The following is a 24211-nucleotide window of genomic DNA, read 5'->3' as shown; positions in this document are numbered from 1 at the left end:
TTCCAATTATATATCAAAACATAAATGTATTCAATATGAGGTAAATCATATAGAAATTAGTGCAATTTTGCATAATTTTTCAAGAGCAATCTTGTCAATATAGTTTTACATATCATTACTGTTTTAATATACTATACAAAATTTCTCATAAAAGATGCATTTTTCTTTATATATTGTATTACGGTTATTATTTATAAAGTTTTTAAAATTCTTCGTAATATTCTCATCATACCGAATTAATTATCGTCAAATACGTATTAATGCAGAATTTTAAACTAAATTGTTTTTCACTACACAGTTCTAATATATTAATAGTATATGAAATTCATTGAACTTCAAATACTATGTTTGATTTATATAATTCAAATGATAGCTCGCTAAGTACTCCAAAAGCTAATCGCGAAAAATTTCGGCTATCATATTTTGACGGCTATCGAATGCAATTTAACGATGGTTTTGCATGACATCTGCACATAAGACCAGAATAAAGGATTCTTTTCAAAAACAAATTATAAAACTCATTTAAAATGAATTCTAAAGAGAAATTTTCGTGGCGTCTGTGCGTACTTACGTATCTCGCGTAACTAAAAAAATGAGTAGCCTCAGAACGTTGAAATTTTGTTTGTAGGACTGCTATAACGTGTAGATGTGCACCTCGTATTTTGGTTGCAATCGGCTGCACCAAAAGTATATAAATATATGTATGCATATATCCACTCTGTTACTCGGCTCAGTGAGCTCAGTTTGTTTATTCTTATATGTTTGTAAATTGTGCATTTTTTGCTTTAAAAATGATTGAATTATGTTGTTCTGGTTAAGAGTTTTATGCCTTTAGTTTACGTGTATGCAATAATTGTGAAATTATCAACAACAGAAAAGTTTTTTAAGTGCGGCTAAGCCTACTTTTTGATTACCGTGGCGGCCATGTTTGTTTACAATTGAAACTTAGCAGAATAGTGGATTTGTTGCCAATCTAGCAAACTAAGCTTCGCAACAGCAAAGATAACGCCTTCAATTATTGCGAATTAAATCATGTTTAATCCATTCTGGAATTTATTCGAGAAAATAAGTGTTTAAGATTTACTTCGTAATTTTTAATATAGATATTTTAAATTTTTTTGTAGTTTTGCCTTGTCGCGAAGTGAGAACTGATTTAATTGAATGAGAAATACTTAGTTGTCTGGGGAAAAACTGTCTTTTTTTGGGGGGTGTTGTTTGTTTGTTTAATTTCTTTTATATATCGTTTTAGATTTATTATAGTATTTGAATAGAACATGTGGCAACGATTAGATAATTCTTCAAATGATAAAAATTCTGTGCTGAGTTATGAAATGAATTAGTTATAATTGTTAAGTGAACTTAGCGCCAGAGTGTCACTTTGATAAACAAATATAGCGAATTTTAAAGAGTGCATTTATTCTATTGTGGTTTATGCGCTATCGACGAAGTAAATTTAATTCAGTCGAATAAGTTTACTGCGTATAATTTAATATTCCGTACAAGGAAGTCATGTGTTGTACACATCAGATTTTTTAATTTTAATCTAAGTTACACATAAAGGCACAACTTGTGCTACAAACAAAACCATCACTTTTACTTAATTTAAAAAACTATTTAAATTAAGCTACAGACAATTAAACTCAAACCTTGATAGCGTAGTCTAAGACTGCTCATTCAGTGGAGTGTGCTGGCTCAAATTATTTTACCAGTGGGCAGTTTAACTCAATGTCTAACGAAAACGCTAAAGTTGAAATATTATCTTAAATAGAGTTGAGGAAATATAGTAACAGCAGACGCGATTGCCTGAAGCTTTCTCAACTAGGATTCAGAAACCTCAGCTTAAATACACTCAAAGCTAATTTGCATTCTGGTGAGGGATACGGAAAACAGAAGTTACAGTGAAAACCAAAATTAGGACTAGTTAATTAACATAAGATACTCTACAAAGTTCTGTTGAAATTTTGGGGTCATCCAGTCTTCGATCACTGTTATATTTGACAATACTGTATTGTATTCCATAGCACAGCTTTCGTGGTCTCTCGAATCTTTTTATCTTTTGAAATCAGTCCTTCTTTAACCAGCTTTTTATTATATCAAAAATTGTTAAACGCTTAAACCATAACAAGAATACTTTAATACATTTCGCATTTTTTGAATGCAAATTAAGAACGTAAACTAGTTCTTCTGTTGTCTTCATTCACCTCCAGTCTCAATGACAAAATTTTATCGGCTGTTGGCGACTCGCTACTTTTCATTGATCAAACCTCTCAAATTTATGTCTAAGACTTCAATTTGACCACAACTTTCGACATCGAAATTCCTGGACGAGACAGAGGGCTTTTAAATGCATTTAAAATCGTTATTCCTTAAGAATCTAGGTGTCCGACTATTTGTGTGATATTTTATGCTTTATGGTTCGGAATGAAAAAAAAATAATTTTTTAAAATATTGCTATTATAGTCATTGTTTCTTTTATACGATTATTGTTATTTATTTGATTGTCATTTATTAGCTATTAATTACGCACCATTCGTTTTCTCACGCTCGCGGTTATAATTCCGTCTTAACCTGTGATGCACTATGAGCAACATTCTCGATGATGAGACAGCTAAAATGACGGAAATTTTCTGCCATTCTAAGCGAATGTATTAAGTTGGACCATTTAGAACAACAACCTTCAAACGTGTAAACTGATGTTTTACATCGAATTATTTTTCGCATTGTTTGCATTAGATCAGGGATGTCAAACTCATAGGTACACTTGGGCCAAACAAACAAGGTTTAACTTTAGGCGGGCCGCAAAAAAAAATCAATATTCATAGAAACGTAGATTTATTTCAAATAATACAATAATAAACATATATATATATATATTTATATAGAAAGGAACAAGAAAAATTTAATGTTTACGTCCTGATACTTGACATCTCTTCTTTGCTATTATCTTTCCTATTTCAGGAGAAATTTTGTTTGCAGTGATAACTTTCAACGCTGACCCAAGGTGAGCATAATTAATACGGTTTCTAATAGGAGACTTATTACCTTTCATGACTGAAGATAACTGCTCGCACCGATAAGTGCTACCAAGCATGAAAATAATTTCATATGCGAATTTTCGAGAATTTTCAAACCTGGCTGGTAAATATTTGTAAAATTCAGGCACGCCCACTTCAATGAATTTTGCTTTCAAATTTGAGTTGCAATGAATCTCGATCACCTCCATTTGCATATGGCTGGGTACTGAGTCAATACTTATTGAGAAGATCGAAGAAAACAAAAAAAATTGTCTTCGAGGAAACTAAAATCATTAAACCTCGTTTCAAATTCAGTTGTTAAATTTGCAATTTTTTCTGCGTATTTTTGATACGAACAAGTATCATCTAAACTTGATTTGTTCATGCTGCACGTCGGGAAGTGCGTCAAATCTTAATTTTTAAGTTGTTTATCCCAAAGAACTAGTTGACATTTGAATGCTTTAATTATGTAAAACATGTTCGTAATGATATGATCTTTTCCTTGTAACGATAAATTTAAATCGGTTAAGTGTTTGGTTACATCAACAAAGAAAGATAAATCTTGTATCCAAATTGGATCGTAAAACAAACTTACGTCTTGATTTTTCGTTTTTAAAAACTGACATATTTCTTCTTTCAAATCCCAGAATTGTTTGAGAATCTTGGACCAAGATAACCGGCATACCTCGGTATAATAGGACAAACCCGAATATTCACTATCTAACTCACTTAAGAAAGCAGTGAATTGACGCTGATTTAAACCTCGAGATCTTATAAAATTTATAACTTTTTTTATATATGACAAAACATTCTCCATATTTATTACTTTCGTGCATGGAACTTCTTGATGTATAATACAATGCATATGATGAATGTTTGAACCGTGAATTTCACTAAGTTTTTTTCTTAGTAATGCTACGAAGCCCTTGTTTTTCCCGGTCATTGATGGAGCGCCATCTGTAGCTACAGAATTTAATTTTGCCAAAGGTAGATTGTATTTCTGCAGAAGTCCAAAAACACAAGTAAATATATCTTCTCCTGTGGTAGTACCAGGCATCGGTATTAGTTCCTGTAATTCCTCAAAAATGTTAAAATTCTTGTCACAAGAACGAAGAAACACTGCTAATTGAGCTTTGCCACTAATGTTCGTGCTCTCGTCACAGGCAATGGAGAAACTTTCGAAACTAGATGATTTTGCTTTGATCTGATCACTTAAATTCGCGGCTAAATCAGTAACTCTTTCCGCAACTGTATTTCGAGACAATGAAATTGATTGAAAAGCCTTCACATTTCCAGGACAAACAATTTCTCCAGCTTTCATTAGGCATTCCTTGATGAAATCACCGTCAGTAAAAGGCTTCGAATGTTTAGCTATCAACTCGGACAAGACGTAGCTTGCATGTACCGCCGCTTCAATACTTTACTTCAATACTTACTTCAATACTTATACGCTTGCAATACTTTACTAAACATGGACTGTTGCTTTTTCACTCCTAACTTGAGCTCTTTCAACTTTTCTTCTCTCATTAATCCTTCGTAATTGTTATATTTCGATTTGTGTTGTTCGTAATGACGTTTAATATTATATAACTTTGGTACATTAATAGTATTATTACATATCAAGCAGATTATTTTATCTTTTATTTCACAGCAAAAATATTCTAATTCCCATTTTACTTGGAATATTCTATGTTCGTCAGCGATTTTTCGTTTAATTTTACTACCACTGGTTTTGATATAGACATACTGAATACAAAGGGCTGTAATAAACACGGTTAACGTTAAAAAGTTAAGAAAAATTTATTTTTTCCACAAGAGATAAATCAAAATGCTGAAATATTTCTTCAAAAATATTCTAACAATATCACAAAATGTCAAGCGTTTAGCAAAAATCAACTCAAAACAGAGAAACTAATTCTATCTCACAGCGAAATCGCTACAAATCAATCAATCATAGCATTAAGTAAACAAACAGTTCGCTAGAACTACAGCTACTACTGAGATGAGTTGTTTGTTCTCGGCTTTTATAAGCTTTATAATTAATTTCTCGAATATACTGGAAACATCTATAAATATCTGAATTTTTGTGGATGGCAACAGCAATTACGAGATATTTATTTATTAGGTATTAAATGCACGCGCTGTTCTATTTTTAACCTTCCAACGCAGCTGTCTTTTCAAAAATCGTCTGCGTTGCAAAGGCAACATGAAGCAAATCTAATTACAATTCTAAATAAAAAAAACTAAATAAATAAATAACTATGAAATCCGTAACAATATGAATTAAGTAATAATTAATAATAAAGCAAAGTGCATGCACATGCATGCTCCAATATATCGTACAAAACTATGATTGGGAGACTGAGACCATGAGTTCGGCCACATTCAGCTATCGGGGAATGCGTACAAGTTCTGAGTGCACGTGTCCCCCAAAAGCCGAAGGTAGCTGAGCTACTCACACGCATTTGTCATTTAAGTAGTGTGTGTGTCAGCTCGCTGTGAGTAATCTAACAACACTGAATAAATTACATGGACCTTATAAGAAATAGACTAACCCAATTGCGTTTTCTCCCTTGTCTGGCGCGTTCCTGGCTGTCACCTTGATCACATCCGGAGGAGTAGGGACGACTTCCAGAAATTAGCAATGGTTGGCTATTGCAGCGCGTACAATTGTCACGAAAAAGTTGGTGGTAGTGCCTCATTTCAAAAGTAAGAATTTTTAAATATTTTTATTTTTGACACTGAGATTGCTTTTTAAATACTTAGCATGTTTTTCAAGCATAATTAACGTTCTAAATAATTATAAAGCTGTTGCATGCTTTCAGGCTTGTATATATTTTTAGCTTTTCCTATGATGTAAGCGAATTTGTAACTTCTTCTTTTAGAAAATAATATTTTAAATCTGAACTAACAGAAAAATTCAACCAAGTAATTTTCTCTTACAATTACTAAAACTATAACTAATACTAAACTATAGCTAAATACTAAAATGCCTAAAAATGAATTCTTGAAAGTTTTTCTTTAAAATTTATAATTTTTTGCTGCTTTTTTAAATTATAGGTAAATTTTAATTCCTAGCATTACAACTAATCAAAAATAAGAATATTTAAGAACGAAAAGTATACATCTTATATAGCTGCTTTTGTTGTTAAAAGCTTAGCTTATAAAGTAAAATGTAATATCTGTTTCTCAGCTTTAGTTTCAACAGAACCATATGATGGTTTGCTAGGTTTCAAATATTATAAATCTGGATGTAAAGGTTTGACTTCTCCTTCCAGTGACGTCCGAATGATCTGCAAAAATGCAGAAATAATTTTAGGCAGACTGAAAAAGAGTGTAAATTGAATAAAAAAAAATATTATAAATTTCATGACTCTAAAAGTCTTAAAAAGCGTAGGAACACATATATTTCCTTCTCTTCAAGACCATATTTATGATGATGAGCCAGATAAAAACCACCTGATTAAATTAATTAAAGCAGTGATATTTCAATATTTAAAAATCAGAATGCATCGTGCAGTTTCATGTTACAATGAATCTAAACAGAGAGAAAATATTCGAACCAGATTTACTAAATTAATTTTATTTAAGCATCAATAAATCATATTATCTGTTTCTCTTCCTCTCTCTCTCTCTCTCTAAATATATATATATATAGGTGTGTGTCTCTTCCTCTCTCTCTCTCTAAATATATATATACAGGTGTGTGTATTTACATTAATAGATAAATAGATATAATCTTGTTTTCACAAATATTTGAAATAAAAAGTGAAGTAAGCGAATTTTTCAATGCAACAAATATCATAAATTATTTACTTTCATACATATGTATTTATGGATGTATAGTCATTCTGCTTAAAGTATTTACAGGTATATAAAATTACAAGGTTACTTTAGGCGCATTAATAAAAATTTAAGATTGGACATATAATATCTTGTATTTTATAGTAATTATTTTTTTTAATTTATTTCTAGTCCCGCATAAGATTTTTTTATTTACTGCGAATTTTTTTTTTTTAAATTTTTCATTACACTCAGAAAAGTTTATGCTCCGAATTTTATGACTTATTAATATTGTCATAAATGATCATCTTTTAATACCATAATAATTTTGAAAACAGAAAAAATAAATAAAACAATCCTTGGTTTCTATAAACATTTGAAATGATAAATATTTGCTACTACTGCCTGAAAATGTACATAAAATTTTAAAAAAAAATTACCAAATCTTGTTTAATTTTACCTTATTTGTTTCATAGCATCATGTACTATCAATCTTACTTAATTTTACTTTATTTGTAGACAAAAGTAAATTCATAAATTTTTTGTTTAGGGTTTTTACCGTTTTATCAAAGTAATGATATTTAGACAAGAATTACGCTTATGCTCAAAATGCAGTAAAAAAAAAATACTCAAAATGCACTAAAAAGTGGTTTCATGAGATATATAAAATCTTATTAGCAAAAACTGTGATTTTTATTACCTCATCATTTATACAACGTATCACATTTAATAATTAAAAAGAGTTATGTGATACAAACGCCATATGTTTCAGTGTTACGATAAACTAAATCGTCCCTACTCTCTCTTCCCGACATGTGTGTGACGCACGCCCCGCCCATTGGGTTAGCCTATTTCTTATAAGGTCCATGATAAATTATCGTTAATTACTTAGCAGTAAACATTTCATTTTTTCCTTCGTCGATATGTTATTTTATTATTATATATTATTATTTGCCGATATATTGGCCGGGCCGCAAAAATATTTGTTGTGGGCCGCGAGTTTGACATCCTTGCATTAGATGAACTCAGGAGTTCAAATGTTTCGTTTCAAATCGCTCTGTAAAGGCTAGATCCATTTTGCGATGCAAGTAATGTGACCAAAATGTGATGCTTACAATTAGTCTTAAAAGAATGCGTCTCTCTCTTATATATATGTTTTTTTCTATTTAACATTTCCCTGATTTTAGATTAAAATGATACCTGTTTGTTCAAACTCCAGTTTAGAACTTCAACATTTTGTACAGGAGAATAAAGATGGAGAAATAATTATATTGTATTTCTAAATTTTTAAATGTACTCCAATTTTTAACTCATTTTCAGTTAATTAATTCATGCATTTAATTTAATATTTTTATTTTTGGTAACTTTTACTCAAATATCTCTTTATTTTATTTTTGTATTCAGAGTTTCTAAAACGACTTCAATTTTTTTAAGCTGCGTATAAATTTTTTAATTTTACTGTGTGAAATTATTGTGATGCATTTGTGAGGGGGAAATGTGTTAAAGATGTTCTCCATTTCAAAATGGACACATGAGTATTTTACATATCAAGATACTTAAATTCTAAGCTAAAATTCTATTAAACAGGATCTGTAAAGGGGTACTAACTTTTAAGAATGTTATCCCCATTAAAAAAATTGGATTTAAATTAAATTTCGAACAGTTTGTTAATATGCGATTCGACCCACAAACTGTTTACGTAATAAACAGTGCTTTTAACCGGCATTAATTGTCAATCTACACGACTTCGGAGTTATATGTATAAATGAAGCTTAGTGTAGTACATGAGAAACGTAGAAGAGCTCGTAATTCTACTTTTAGCTTACAGTCAGAATTTAAATTTAAGAGATTTGCGATTGATTTCATTATGAATATTTAATGATTTACCTGTATTTTTGCATAGGACTAGCTATATCAAACTTAGTTCATAGAGTACTAATTTTTCTTGTTTGATTAAAAATTTGTATTTTTAAATCAAAAAAGTATTTTTTGAGATTTTTGTGTTGCTGTGAGAAAAGCTCTTTCAAAAATTGTCATCCTGGCTTTGCAAAGCTAACAAATCGCTCTTATGGAATCGGAGACCCTTCCACCCTGTGCACCATGTTTATTTTTATCTGTTTGCTTTTTTGTGTTGTCCCGCTATTTTGCTGGACTCGAATGAAGCTGTAGTAACCACTTACAAAAGAAATCCAGCTGACATATCGGCGACCAATCCTTTTGGGGCTTCCATAATGCTTGAGTGTGTAGCTTCAGTTTCTCATTGCCTCCTACCTATCCGTTAATTCTATAGTTCAGACAGAATTCTGCCAGAAGCTTTATCATTAGTTCTCTATTCCGTATCGAAAGAATTGAAGAAAATTCGCCATCAAATAAGTTGCCATGACAACCACCTTATAATCGCCGTTGCTAGCTTACAGAAAAGAATTTTCTACTAAGGATGACAAATCGCTGCGAAGTCTTTCAGGGCATGTAATTGACTAGGCCATTAACGAAAATAGCGATTCGTTTTTATTTACGTCTCTACTGGGCTAAGAAGTAAATCTCCAGAGAGGAAGGGCCATTTCCTTCCTTTCGATTCTTTTTCTTTTATAGCATTGCTTATATCAATATGGAAAAGATATCGATGAAACCATGGATTTGTCAAACCTGGAATCACATTCTATTTATATTCTGTACCGCAAATTATAATGACTTCAACACTGAAGAAATCATCATATAAAAGTAACTTGTTTTATGACTGATGATCACGTGGCAGTAAGAAGAGATTTTAAAAATATCTGGGGGGGGGGAGAAACTAAAGCATTATAACAAATTCTTAAACCAGCGTATTATACACTCTTATAACTCACGATATTTTCCTACTAGTTAGAAATTTAATTTAGAGAAACTATTTATTATGTTTTGTTTTTGTTTTAATACATAATATACACCTTTAAGCGTCAGTATAAACTGGTAATAAATAAATTATTTCATTGGGCGCACGTGTAAGCGAAATATCAACCAAAATGTAAGCGTGTGCAACGATAACTTTAAGATTGAGAAATAGTTGGATAATTTTAGTGCATATAGTTGTTTAATTTTCATATAAATTACATCAGCTTCTCCAAGAGCATTTTAAGTAAAAGTCTAATGTTTTCTGATTATATTGCTTAAAATTTAAAAAGTTGTTTTTATTGCCAATAGATGCTCATTAGTGCGGAGTAGGGTCGTTCAACTCATAAATAATACTGAGAGCTGGTTGATCCGACCCACTTCATTAAGAGAAATATCAACCAAAATGTAAGCGTGTGCAACGATGACTTTAAGATTGAGAAATAGTTGGATAATTTTAGTGCATATAATTGCTTACAAAAATAAGATAAGAATGCATCTTGAAAGCAGCAGATACAATTAGTAAGTGATGTTCCAAAGAATGGCAGTATTCGAAATTTAGTAATGGATGCAACAATCTCACAATTCTAAAGTAAAATTTAATTTACTTTTGGAAATTGTCTGAACAGCGTGATAAAAATTTTAGATATCTGTATATGTGATGTGAAGAACATTAAGGTGAACAATTGTTCAATTCATTTAAGTGGAACGTACTGAATACATACAGGTTTTCCTATTTAAAAAAACTTTCAACACTCATTAATTACTTTACACTCATTGAATACATTATGTGAACAGGTTTTGCACATAATGTCTCTCTGTTTGATTATATGTATATTTGCTAGTATATTCTTTCCAATGCGAAGCATACATAAATCAAAATATGAAAAAGAAATGTTTAGGTCTGCATCTTGAATATAGATTTCGCAGTCACTATGACGTCTATCAAACTACAATAGATAAAGATGAAAAGTATTTAAAACACACGTTCTATGTTCATATTAAAACTTTTATGCTGTTTATATACTAAATCCTAATTTTATCTAGTACTCTGCTTGTCAATTACTAAATAATAGTCGTTTTTCGTCATAACTAATGATATACGGTCATTTAAAGAAATAAGATCTGGCACGAATTTAATAAAAGTCCGGAAATATCGTTATTATGCTGAATGGGACAGATATTACAAACAAAATAAGTACAGCTATTTTTGCAGGTATGTTCTGTTCGAAATACGGCCAGATATGAGTCTGTGTGTAATATGAAGTGTAACCTTCTGGAACTCGATCCGTATTATTTGGCATTTGTTACGCATACCGTCCACTGGCCTGTCGATAAGAGGTTGTGGTATTCTGTCCCATTCATTTATCAGGGTAATTTTGAGTTTCTGTAAGGTTCGAGAAAGATTCTACTCTTAAGCTTTACGTACGAATAACAATAATAATGAATTTAATCTGTCTTAACAAAATGATATCCATTGACACAATCCTGCCTGGGAAATTGGCAGACGAAGAATGCGAAGAATCTAGAAAACATTTTATTGTTGTCATCATATAAATTTCCTTACCTGGCGAAGTATAAATTGTCACCACTTAATTTGCGTGAAATATTTGTTGTTCCTCATGGGAAAGTGATTCTACGAGGGCTATCCAGAAAGTAGATTACGTTTTGGAATAAAAAAATAAACAAAGTATAGGAAACAAATTTTATTATATACAGATGAAAGCCACACTCAAATACTACTTTTCTACATAGTCACCATACAAATTAAGGCATTTATCGTAGCGATGTACGAGCTTGGAAATTCCTTCGTCGAAAAATTCGGCCGCCTGCGCCTTCAACCACTTCATTACCTCTTCTTGCCTTCCATCTTGCACAAAACTTGTGGTAACCAAGCTTTTCGCTGATGATTTCGTGCAACAAACTTCGCGAAATTTGTGGAAAACTCAAAGAAAGTCCCGTTATTGTGAAATTTCGATTTTCACGGACTTTAGCATCGACTTTTTCGAGAAGTTCGGCGGTCACTATGCTGGGTCTCCCACTTCGATCTTCGTCGTGAACATTGGTTCGGCCATTTTGAAATCTTATGACCCACTGACGCACTCCACCTTCAGTGATAATGTTGTCCCCATACACTTCACGAAGCTGCCGATAGATTTCTATCGGTTTACAGTTTTTTGCAGTCAGAAACCTTATTACTGAGCGCACCTCGCAGCTCGCGGGATTTTCAATTAACGCAGACATTTCAAACCGTCACAGTATCTGAACGGAGCACAGCACGAACCTCTCACTAGCACGGCTAGATGCAGACTGAGCTGCGCAACGCTCTGACCCCAAGATGGCCGCGCTAGCCCCGCCCCTAGCGGACACAGACGGAAACGTAATCTACTTCCTGGATGGCCCTCGTATTAACAAAATGAGCAGCTATGTCTTGAATATTTTGTATTAAAATTTGACTGGCTTCTTTACTTCAGTAAAGAATATAGTCTACGCAATCTGTTATACAGTATTATAATAGGGTTGATCTTTGGATTTTCCCATTAACGTTTCTTCAGCAATAATATAATCAGTTAAAAAAGCTTATTTCGAAAAAAATTAGAAGAACGCTGAAATAAGAAAATTGTATGTCTGAGATAAACCCAAACTATATTGTAACGCGGAAAAGTGTTTGTAAGAAATCCTTACATTATACGACGAGATAAAATTGAGCAAACAAATTTAAAATATTTGACATTTACTGTTTTTGAGCTTTGCATTAAAATCACGTATTATGTGAGGAATAATTGCGTATAAGTTAATTGGATAACACCTTCCTTTATCATCCAGATTAAATTATTTGTAATGTACAAGTTTTTTGTGATGTCACGAATCAGGTCTGATTTAAAAGAAAGTGATTGTATTTTGACGAATCGTTATTGAAAAGAAAATTTACTGCTGTTTAGTATTATTTGAAAAATACGATAAATGCGTTTTCGAATCCTAGAAAGGATTCTGACGATTACTTGATAGAAATTTATTATTATATTCTGATGCATGTCGAATTCACCGAGCCAGGAAAATGATAGACCGGAAAAAAGGAAATGAAATACTTTCATATCGAATGGCAATGAAATAAACTGTGACGGCAGCATGAGAATTGGGTTTTTATGTCGTGGGATTTTCTAAAAATGAAATCCTTTTTTTATCGAAAACATGTTTCGAATGATTGCGATTTTATCGCATTATTTTCTTCAACTCTTGCCTCTTTGACGTAAAGATCTCACTTGTCTCCGAAAAATTCAATCATGAACTGTGTAACAGTTCGATCTTAGGTAATTTTATTAAATGTAAATGTGCTTCCAAACATTCAGAATTCTGGAAGGTTTGCAACTATTAAAAAAATTATAAGGGAAAGAAAAAGCTATTGACCTTTCAGCGCATTTTGCGGGGTAATAGAATTTATGGAGTTAGTCTAACGCCATGTCATTTTAGCTTCATAAGAAGATTTTAGTGTTACTTTTGCGGAACTGTAAAGAATGATGACTATGTCAAGTCATGATTTGAATTTATAGGAGAATCATGTCAAGTTAATAAAGTAATAAATTTACGATTCATGAAGATTTTTCTGGCTTTCATTTGACTATTTAAGACTGAGTAATGCGGTTGTTGATCCATGTTTGTGGAAGCTCGTTAAGTTAGCATAAATGTGGTAACACTGATGATGATGATCTGTAATTACTCGAGCAACGCTGTAGTTTCCGGATGTGTAGAATAAATATCTTGAAACGGCATTGACCCAAACAACTGTTAAAGATATGAATAAAGCTAGATCTGTTCTCTGTTGTGCATATTTAGAGCACAAAGCAGCTTTGCAGTAATATACGAAATGCTCCTATTTAAATAGCATAGGATATTATTTAATACCTGCCTTAGGACAAAAATAAGCAAGCAAGTAAGTGTATTGAATGTTGCAGGTAATAAACCCGCCTGTCATTACTTGTAAACCGCCATTTTTTATAAACTAACATATTTCGTTACCGTAAATCTTTTAAGTTACTAGAAAATCCGAAGTATACCGTGAAACGGAACAGAATTTGACATAAACTTCACTCTCTGCAGAAATAAAATTGTTTAAAAGGATTCCACCACCAAATAATACTTTCTAACAGCTAATTGTAGAGTGAATGGTTTCAGTTTAAGAAATTAATTAAAAAGGTACATTTTGGTTGCGACAGTTTTCTTTTATGTATAACTCTTTAAAAATATGAGAAATTTGAAGTTTTAAAAATGTCTGGTAGAATGCTAATGCGAAAACTCTTTTTCTTAGGCGAATCAGCTGCAGGGGGAAAATCCACTACTACGCTATCAAAATTACTGGCGATATTAATTAAAATGCTTTGGTTACTGTACATTAGCTTTGCTGAATACAGCTACGAATCTTAAGATTTCGAGTGCATATTTCGAAAAAGTAATATTTAACTTCAGAAGAGATAATAATAATGGGTTTCAATTCGATATTATGGGCATAATTGTTAAAATGGGAATGTTTTTTTCGACGAAATTCATTTTAAAGCTATACTCTTTCTTTTTTTCGGAAGCAAGTAAGTTCAGTCATACAATCGTACCCCTGATAAGTAATTATTCACAGTCAGAGTGGCAGAAAAGGAGAAAAGAGTAAGCTTCGAAAAGCAAGCGAAGCGTTAATAGTTCCCATCAAGCATGCTTATTACTGTCTTCCCACGCATCTTCAGATCATTTGCGTTCGATAAATACGGGGAATGGAAATATTCACTGCGGAACGTCATGTGTATTCCAATAAAATATCTCTCTTGAGTCCACACCCCAACTTGAGGGTCATGTAAATGCTGGAAAGCGATCTAGACTACGGGTGGTGGCCAAAGATTATTCACTCATCTCAGTTTCCGTTCCCATAATTTTCTTTTTTTAATTTCTTCTGTGTAGCTTCTGGCATTCATCCTATTCCTATTATCAACGTTATTATAGCAGCTTTATTGCTGTTCAAAGTTCTATTTACCACAAACAAGAGCTCCGAAATGTTACTGATTGTTACTGTGTGTGTTTAGATGCTACGAGAGTAATATCACTGCTAAGAGATGAATAGTTCTTATGTGTTTTAACATTCTTTGGAACGTGTGTTATACTTTATTCCGCATTCTTCATTTCCGGCGTCATATTTTCTCAGATTAAATTGAAAACGTTATAATCCCTTACCGTCATAGTTACCAAACAAAGGTATACTACAGTGTACAATATACAAGGCCACCCCCCAACCGAGATAGTGCCTAGTGACGCTGACTGCCGTGCTGAAGAGCCAGGGTTCAAATCCCAGAGAAGACATGGATGCTCGTAAATGTATAGTGCTTATTCGGCGAGTCGAAAGGCCTCTCGAGAGGTTCGTGGTAGGGGAAGAGGGGTGGGAGATCATCCCCTCCAGGGTGCTCCCTATCAAAATTGGGGGGCGGAACTGAGCAAAGTCGTACTGTCACCTATATAGTCCTCAAGACACTTGCCAACGCAATCTTGAACTCCAGATCAAGATCAGGCGCAATCTTGCACTCCTTGCCACGATGAATTTCCTGGGCTTGTTCTGATGTTACTGTCAGCGAAGTGAGATAGCCCAATAATTACTACTTTATACTGCTTTTGTTATGTATTGTTATGCAAAGAATACTTTTTATTATATGATTTAATTTTGGCAATATCTTACTTGAATAACTTATCAATTAAATTTAACTATGTGTGTTACACAAGTGTCCTGTTTTACATGACTTTCACTATTTTCCGCGATTAGTCTTGAAGCATATTACTCGGAGATACGTAAGGTAAATACTGCTATATAATTTTTAAACTTTTTGCCTGAAAGACCTCTAATAGTTCTAATAGTGTATGTAATATCTTACTAATTAGAACATGCTTTGTATAGGTGCATTAAAAAAATTTCGTCAAATTTTACTTAAAGCTATAATGTGGCAAAAAAGTTCATATATTGAAAGCGTAGCTTTCATTTCATTCACATTTTTAATTAAAACCGTGATTATCGACTTTGTGTCGCGCAATTTCCCCATCCTTATTCCCATATAGTTTCCATTTCTGGGTTAACAATAATGATTGACAGTTATGATTACAATTTAGAACTGATTATTTATTTGTTGCGTAAACGTTTGATTTTTTACTCTAAGATTGTGAAATAATAAAATTCGTATTGACTGTAAAATCAGTGAACTGTTGAAAGAGCTTGTTGTTTTAATAAATAAACTTCGAAAAGTTTATCTCTACAAATGTTAAAGCAAATCACCGCCTTTCATAATCCTTACTGCGGTCGCAATTTACAAAATGAAAATGTAGAAATTAATGTAAAACGTTATTCCTTACATCTAGTGAGACTTAGAATAATACAAAACAATCATCATTATCTCTGGCGCTTCAGTGGTTTATTGGAATTTGAACAATGTATTTATTAACTGGGTGCAACTCCATCAGCTCTATACGAAACTACGACATTAACTGGGTCAGACAGACAAAGACAATTAACTTTCGACACTTCGAATATCCCGACGTTAGAGGTCCAGGTCTGTTCTGATCAGTGAGTCTATCTCTTTCTCATGGCAAGAAGCTTCGGTGGCAACAATCGGAAGCATGCTGATCATGGATTTTATTTCTCATTTTAACCTATGCTGCTTGACATAAGATCTGCCTTCTACTTACAAATTCTTTGGACTGAGCGGATACATAACGAAACGAGGCATAAGAGAAAGAATCACCATAAAGCTAAATGTTAATAAAACGTCAATAAAATTATACTAATCTTTTTAAAACTATGTGAGACTATTATAAATGTAAAATAGAATTTTTTAGAACTTTTTTAATTTAATACTAATTACTTGATAATTTTTTGGAAGATGATTTTATTCTCGAATTTGTTTTGTTATTATACTTAATAATAATATTCAACTCCCATTTGCTAACAAATCTTTGATTTTTTTCCCTTGATGATGGTTAAAAAATTCCTAATTTCTACGTGTTGAAATATGTACGAATCCTGCGTTGATATGGTCAACCTTTTGGTGTTTCTGGTATCAAATAAATGGCAGTTAGGTGTTTTCTAAAGCTTTTAGAAGTAATTCCAATTCCAAGCTTTAATTTCTAATTAAATAGCTGGAAATGTAATTCATTATGTTGAAGATTAGCTAATCATGTGTAATGTTTCTGTTTTATGTTTAATCAAACTCTGGACTGTATAATCGGCATCGCAACAAAATGCCGTATCCGTAAAATTATTGTTTCGAGACGCGCGTTAAAGGATCTTTTTTTTTTTTTTTCCCCTCGAAGTGGAAACGTAATTGAACATAACGTTTCGAAGTGGAAAAAAAACGGTCTACAATCTTTACATAATAACCCTTTTATCAGGTTGCCCGGAAAAAAAAATGCAGGTTTTTGCAATTGTTCATCTTTCCTGTACATTTTTAGCAAAAAAAATATTTTGAATTACATTGGTTTATATATCATTTTGAAACTCTATTTTCGCTCTAAATTTCTATAAAAGTCATTTTGTTCCAAAATTATTTTCTAAAATATTTACTAGATGTTTTTGTTTAGATGTCAAAACGGGATTTTCTGAAAATTTACTTTTATGAGAACAATCTAGGCCACAGCGCAGCACAAACGGCTCGAAATTTCAACGAAGTATGGGGTGGGAAAAGTGTTAATGAATCTACAGCGCAACGGTGATACCAACAGTTTCGTCGTGGAGAATTTGACCTGTAAGATCCAGAGCATCGTGGACGCTCTTCAGCTGTTGGTGATGATGATTTGAAGACTTTAATTGAAACAAACTCGTGCATAACTGTTCGAGAGCTTGGCGTAAGCAAAAGAACTATTTCTGATCGCTGGAATCTTATAGGAAAGTCAAAGAAGCTCGATAAGTGGGTGCCTCACGAATTGAGCGAAAATCAAAAACAATCGCCGTTCTGAAGTGTCGTCTGCTCTTCTTCTTCGCAACAAAAACGACCTCTTTCTTGATCGAATTTGTTACGTGTGATGAAAAGTCGATTCTCTCCAACAGCTGGCGTTACTCAACTCAGTGGTTGGACCGCGGTCAGACACAACATTTTCCAAAACCAAATTTAAACCGAAAGAAAATTACGGTGACTGTTTGGTGGTCTGAGGCCAGTCTCATTCACTACATCTTCCTAAATCTGGGCAAAACGATTACGGCAGATAAGTACTGTCAACAAATCAACGAAATGCACCAAAACATTGCAGCGCACGTGATTTTTGGTCAAGAGAAAGCGACCAGTTCTTCTCCATGACGATGCTCGGCCGCACGTCGAGCAACTGACCCTACAGAAATTGGACGAATTAGGATACGAGACTCTCCCTCTTCCCCCATAATCGCCTGACCTCTCTCCGACGGATTACCACTTTTTCAAACATCTGGATAACATTCTGCAGAAGGAATGCTTCAGAAATCAAGACGAGGTAAAAAGCACCTTTGACAACTTTATAGCGTCCAGAACTCCAGAATTTATTCTAACGGCATAAATAAACTTATATCTCATTGGCAAAAATGCATTGATTGATGTCGGCTGCTGCTTATTTTGATTAATAAAATTGTTTTTGGGTTGAGTTATGATACTTTAAGATATAGGTTAAAAACTTGCATTATTTTCCGGACAACCTAATATATTTGTCTCTTTCTGTCTTTTAGAATATCGTAAAACTTCAAGTACCGTGCATGGAATTTATGTAATTGAAAACAGTGGAACTGTAGATTTTAGTGTGATTACCGTACATGGAATTCATGTAAATGACATGAATGGAAATGAATTCATGTAATGCAATACGTGTGAATACAATATATAAGATTTGTATGATTCTGTTTATATATTGTATAACATGGTGAATTTAAAACAGTCATTTAAATTTCGATAAGTGTTTCTTCCTTTTAGGCGATATATGGCTAAATAAAGCAGCTGTGTCTCCTTCTACCATTCCTCAACATCAAGATTATGATGATTATGACAATGATGAGGACGATGACGATGAATATGATCAGGTTCGTCATGAGAAAGTTGTTGTACACTTCAGAGATGACGAAGATACTGTCGAACACCAAGATGCGGAAGAAGATGACGTTCAGAATGGAAACGAATCTGAATTTCTGTTCATGCCTCCTAGGGACACCCGGCTGATGCTTGAAGATGATGACGAACAGTCAGGCCCTATCAAGGTAAGTAAGAAGTGAAGACCGCTTAATAAGTGCTTACTAACTTGATTCTGATGATGTAACTTTACTAAAGTCCAGTGAACAAAATAAACATTTCGATGGAATTTGTAAGGGTATGATTTAGACGTTGTAAACCGCCTGTTGATTTTTAAAATACATATGTAAAATGATTTGACTTAGCTATTCACAGCACATTTGAAGATTCGAGCAGTTTAGAGGTCTGTAAACGTTGCCTAAGGGAGGGATGTCTTCGTAGAGGAATTTCTGAGGGAAACTGTATCGTATAAACATTACACATGGGAAAGCCACGTAAACGCCCATGCAGCCAGCCCATTCGCCAGGATTCGAACGCCGGACCGAACTACGAGTATTCATCGATTTTACCGCTCGGCCGCTGATGAGCCTAATTTTTCTAAGAAATTAATCTCTTTTTAGAAGTAGATAGTTTTTAACTCATATTGTTTTCTAAAATAATAATATTGTAAATGTTCTAATCCTTCTGTTTTGAAAGATGTAATTATGTTGAATATTAAAATAAATAATTGTTTAAAAATTATACGTACGACATCTTTGCGTGTGTAAAACATACTTCGTGTGCAAACATATTCGATAGCAGATTTGCCGTGTATGTAGTTAACGCCAGTCGCATTTTGCAACGTAATATATGCTAGTTAATTCTGAGTGTCTTCTGTAGTGAGTCTACGTTTCTGGCATGCTCATTTAGCTTCTGTATCTAATAAATAGTAAGTATAGTTATGTTACATTACTGACTTATTGCTATTTTTCTTCTAATCAACGTGGTCCATATTTTCAGGTTGTATTTCTTAAATTGTCATTAACGTTCATGATGTCAGAGAAGAAAATATAATAATAATTACGTGAAGTTTGGTTTACCGTGCATCGGAACAACTGATGTCGCGCAAAAAACCCAGTACATAGTTTATGGCACTGTCTTTTCAAACTCAAATCAGAAGCCGTCTTAGGGGCTGGAAGATTCCAACAAACGGCATGGTGGTGTGGATTTTGCAGGCCATGATGAATAATTCAAAACTAAAAGAGTCTATTCAGGCTCTTCAAGCAACCTTTTTTAAATTAGGTTTTATATTAGCTGAAAACCCACTGCTGATGGTTACGTGGCATATAAATTAGCTACATGCAAGAAACCCCATGCAGAAAAGGTGATAAAACCATGCGCATTTATTGTGGGAAAAGAAGGCCCAAACAAGCTTAAATTAGTGTCGTTATCAAATAAAGTACTAAATCAAAACAGAATTAGTGATTTGCGTTTGGAAATTTTGGATCAAGTTGTAGCTGGTATTAGAACTAGTCTTTAAAAATCTCTCTCCAGTTGAATGAAACAATTGATATTCCAAATTGCATTTGGTGAGATATGCCCATGATGTTGCTATGATGGAAGATTTCCTGTTCTCTGAAGACCTCAAAACAACCATGAAAGGGAAATACGTCTTAAGAAATGTTAAGGACTTGTTTTCGAAGTATAACTTGGATATTCAAATTATTTGTTTTGGGTGTACTGGTGTTTCTGCTATGTTGGGAAGTAAATCAGGATTTTTAATACTGATGAAACAAGAGGTTCCGTACTTACAAGGTGCGGGCTGGTTTCTTCATCGGCTTGCTTTGGCATCAAAAACATTATTTCCAAAGATGAAAGAACTCCTTGATACTTCAGTCACAATCAACTGTATTAGGTTAAGTTGTTTCGTGAATTTGGAAGGGAACATTTGGTTTTGGTTTTCCATGGGGAAGTCCGCTGGCTATCACATGGGAATGTTAAAATGTCCTTTGTTGTACTGCGAAAAAAAAAATCCCTTTTCTAAAAGACGAGGCAATGATCTGGTTGGGGAAAAGAAATCACTAGAATTCAACCAAATAATTAGCCTATTTGAGTGATATTTTCACTCTATGAACGAGCTGAATGTATCCAAGGGGGAAATGTAAACACATTGGCATACTGCAAGTAGATAAATATTTTCAAAGAAAAGTTAAAACTTTGGTGTCCAAGAAAATGGAATTTTTCTAATTTTCCATCATTCAAAGAAATTGTTATAACAGCAAGTCTCTAATTTCAAGTGTAAGTGTAGAAATTGTAGATTATTTGTAAATGCAATAAAGTGCCATAATTAGTAATTGTGAATTAGCAACAAAGTGTTACAATTTCAAAACTTTTTATTCAATAAACAGGAACAAAAGAAGTCTTAAATATTTTTGGAACATTTATGCAAATGCTAGTTTTTGTAATATTTTCTTATTTCTGTGTCTCATTTTTGTTTATTATTAGCTTCATTTTCATCCCTCTCCTTATAAACCGTTTTAGGGAGTGCTAGAACTTATTAAAAAATTTTATGGATGCGGAACATGAAAAGTTTAGTGACCCGTGAAGTAGTGTTTCGATTATGTGAACACTTGTGGAAGTTTGTTTTTAGTATAGTTTTAGGAAAGGATTCTTTGAGCAATTCTTTTGAAGCTTTTCAGTGTCACATAAGAAACATATTTTGAGAATCGGGCAATTGTAGTTTCCGAAAAGGTAGTAGTTACACGTGTCACTTGTTATTGAGGTAGAAATTATATGCGTAGTGTTAAAAGTGCATGTCATGCAGCACAAGGTATTTGGAACACAGCTTTGCGAATGACTACGATGAAAACTCGTTTTCTTAACACTAATAAATAGTGTTAAAAATCGTTTTCTTGGTTGGTAACAATGTATTTTTCAAATTACATTGTAGCTTCAAGCCGTCATTTTTGCGCTTCATGTTTTTAATGCTGTCTGATTGTTAAATTGCCCAACTGCGCAGATAAAAAAATGTACACTCTACACACACACACACAAAAAAAAATTATATCTCCCGTTCTGCTGGACCGATTTACGAAATTTAACTTCTGTTTTACATGCCTTGAAAATGCCACTTAGAGTATATATTAGATTTATATATAATATTGTTCTAAGATAGGTATTTTGACACAAAATCGAACTTTTTCTAAAATGACATGCTTATTTTTTTCATGTTTCGATTCTACAACTCAAATTATGCTAAATTACCAATTGTAAAAATAGCACGATGTAGTTTTTAAAAAATAGCCCTCAAAAATTTATCTCCGCAAAGTTAATAGAATTTGGTAATTTATTAATCTTTCCTTTTTATTAAACTTACTTGATTTCTTCTTCCAGAAACCAAAATTTAGGCTCAATCCAAATATAATTCGCACATTTATGTATTTACTTTTTAAATTTGTACTTATTAATAATTTAATAAGTACTATTAAATTTGTAAATATTTTTAAAAATAAAAAAACTCTTAATTTTTTACAGGTATGCGTAGAAATACATTTTCTTTAAGACGATGGTAAACTTTTATAGTTTATAATTTAAAAGGTTTTTCGAAAACTTTTAAAAATGAATCTGCAAATATCTGCGAATTTTATTTGGATGTAACCTAAATTTCGAATTGTAAAAGAATGTATCAAGTAAATGTAATGAAAAAAAAAAGATGTTAATAAATATATAGCAAATTCAATTAACATTGAGGACCTAAAATTTTGAGAGGTAATTTTTTAAAAAGTACTCGTGCGGTTTTTACAAAACATGGCCCTTTGACATAATTTGAATCGTAGAATCGAAATATGGGGGAAAAAAGCATGTTATTTCCAAAAAAAATATCCGGTTTTATGTCAGAATACCTATATTATTACAATGCTATATTTAATCTTAAGTAGCGCTCTCGAGATATGAAAAACGCAAGTTAAATTTCGTCAGTCAGCCCAGTAGAACAGGAAATATATAACTGTCTCTGTCTTTTTTCTTCTTTGTGTGTGTGAGAAATGTACTTTAATTGCGCAAGATATTTTAATGGATACTTTAGATCAATGACTTCCAAAATGTTCAATTGCAATCAGAGTCGAAAAGAAACGAAATCACTCATTTCCACTGCCTAAATTAGAAGTTAATCAGGGTCAATAAATAATTGCTGGAGCATGTGGAGTCTCAATAATTAGATAATATAAATACTACCAATAAATACTCACAATACTGTAGGGTTTCATTTGATCTGGTTATGTTAATTAGTCCAAAAACCCTAACTGACGTAAAGCGAATTATCGATATAACTGAAATAACTACAAAGTCATGAGAAATTTTAAATAACCATTTCATTTTTAAACAGAATTTAGAACGTAAACACACTATCTTAGGCAACAGTATCAGCCACAGTCTCCTCTGCAACAGCAACAGCCACGATTTGTGGTAATGCAACTTAATTCTGGCTCAATAACTCTACCGGAGCATCAAACCAAAGTGTCGGCAATGACAGAACTCAAAGTCGAATAATTATAAGTATCAGAACTGGCAGGAAACTAATACATAGCGTGTACACGAAGCTAGAAACACTCTCTGATTTAAAAGCCAAAAACCTCGGTTTATATACTAGTAACCCTTTTGCATTCTGATGAGGAATGCGAAAAGGAAAAGTTGTAGTGAAGACCGAAATCGTAATCAGTTAAATTTAAATAATAACTTTACAAATTCCTTAAACCGCTGAACCCTTTTTTACATGTATTTCCAGATTCTTATACAGTTAAGACTAATTTTAGCGTATTTATTTAACTTCAAACATCTCTTAATGACAGTTAAGATACTATAGTTGTGCCAGTCGAAGGTTAACCTTTAGATTACCAGTTAAAAAAATTAAAGATTTCTGCTTTGGATTTTAATGAAAATCAGTATTTAAAATAGAGTTTTAATCTAAGTGTCAGTTATTGCGAATTTAATTACTGAAATAAGATTTTAATAGGAAATATTTAACATGTTTTTCTTTTAGCAATAAAAGCAAGAAAATTCTAAGGATGAAATAATGGAAAGAATTTTTAAGTTTGGCAGTTATCACGTTAATTTATTTTCGCTGGGACGAGAATTTTAATTTAGTTGGTTTTAAAAGTATTGTGCCATGCGCAGTAAATTGCTTCAAAAGAAGTTATTTAGAATGCAAAGAAATTTTTATTTTAATTCTTTCCATTATCAGGTTTTTTTATTTTCTATCATTATTATTTGTTTTCAATTAAATGAACATGTAAATTTTTGGTAGTGAAATTGGTGAGTGAAATAAATATTTGTATGTATGTAACTTAACTAAAGCTTCATGCATAATGGAAAGAATGGGCAAGCATTCCTATAAAAAATTCAACTTGAAATTTCTTCTAAATGATATTTTTTTTTACTATCTCCTTATTCATTCTCAATTAATCATGGTTAAATTTAAGAATCTGGACAAAGTTTGGCTCGCTGTCAGTTGCCAGTTTTGTGTAA

The 24211-nt window shown here is 32.6% G+C and overlaps 1 protein-coding gene across 1 annotated transcript in view; it reads left to right on the top strand.

The window, feature by feature from the left end:
- Positions 1 to 24211, top strand: part of LOC146997252 (uncharacterized) — a 134546-nt gene that overhangs the window by 89835 nt on the left and 20500 nt on the right. Inside the window, exon 2 of the mRNA XM_085817133.1 lies at positions 18617 to 18897. Within this exon, the coding sequence (XP_085673259.1) occupies positions 18617 to 18897 (281 nt within the window). The remainder of the gene's footprint in view (positions 1 to 18616; positions 18898 to 24211) is intronic.

This window comes from Stegodyphus dumicola, chromosome 5 (genome assembly GCF_044657685.1).
Source record: "Stegodyphus dumicola isolate Sdum_Otavi_A_Nest chromosome 5, ASM4465768v1".
Classification (NCBI taxonomy): domain Eukaryota; kingdom Metazoa; phylum Arthropoda; class Arachnida; order Araneae; family Eresidae; genus Stegodyphus; species Stegodyphus dumicola.
Note: the sequence above shows the minus strand (reverse complement) of the source record. Positions and strands in the feature narration are given on the sequence as shown.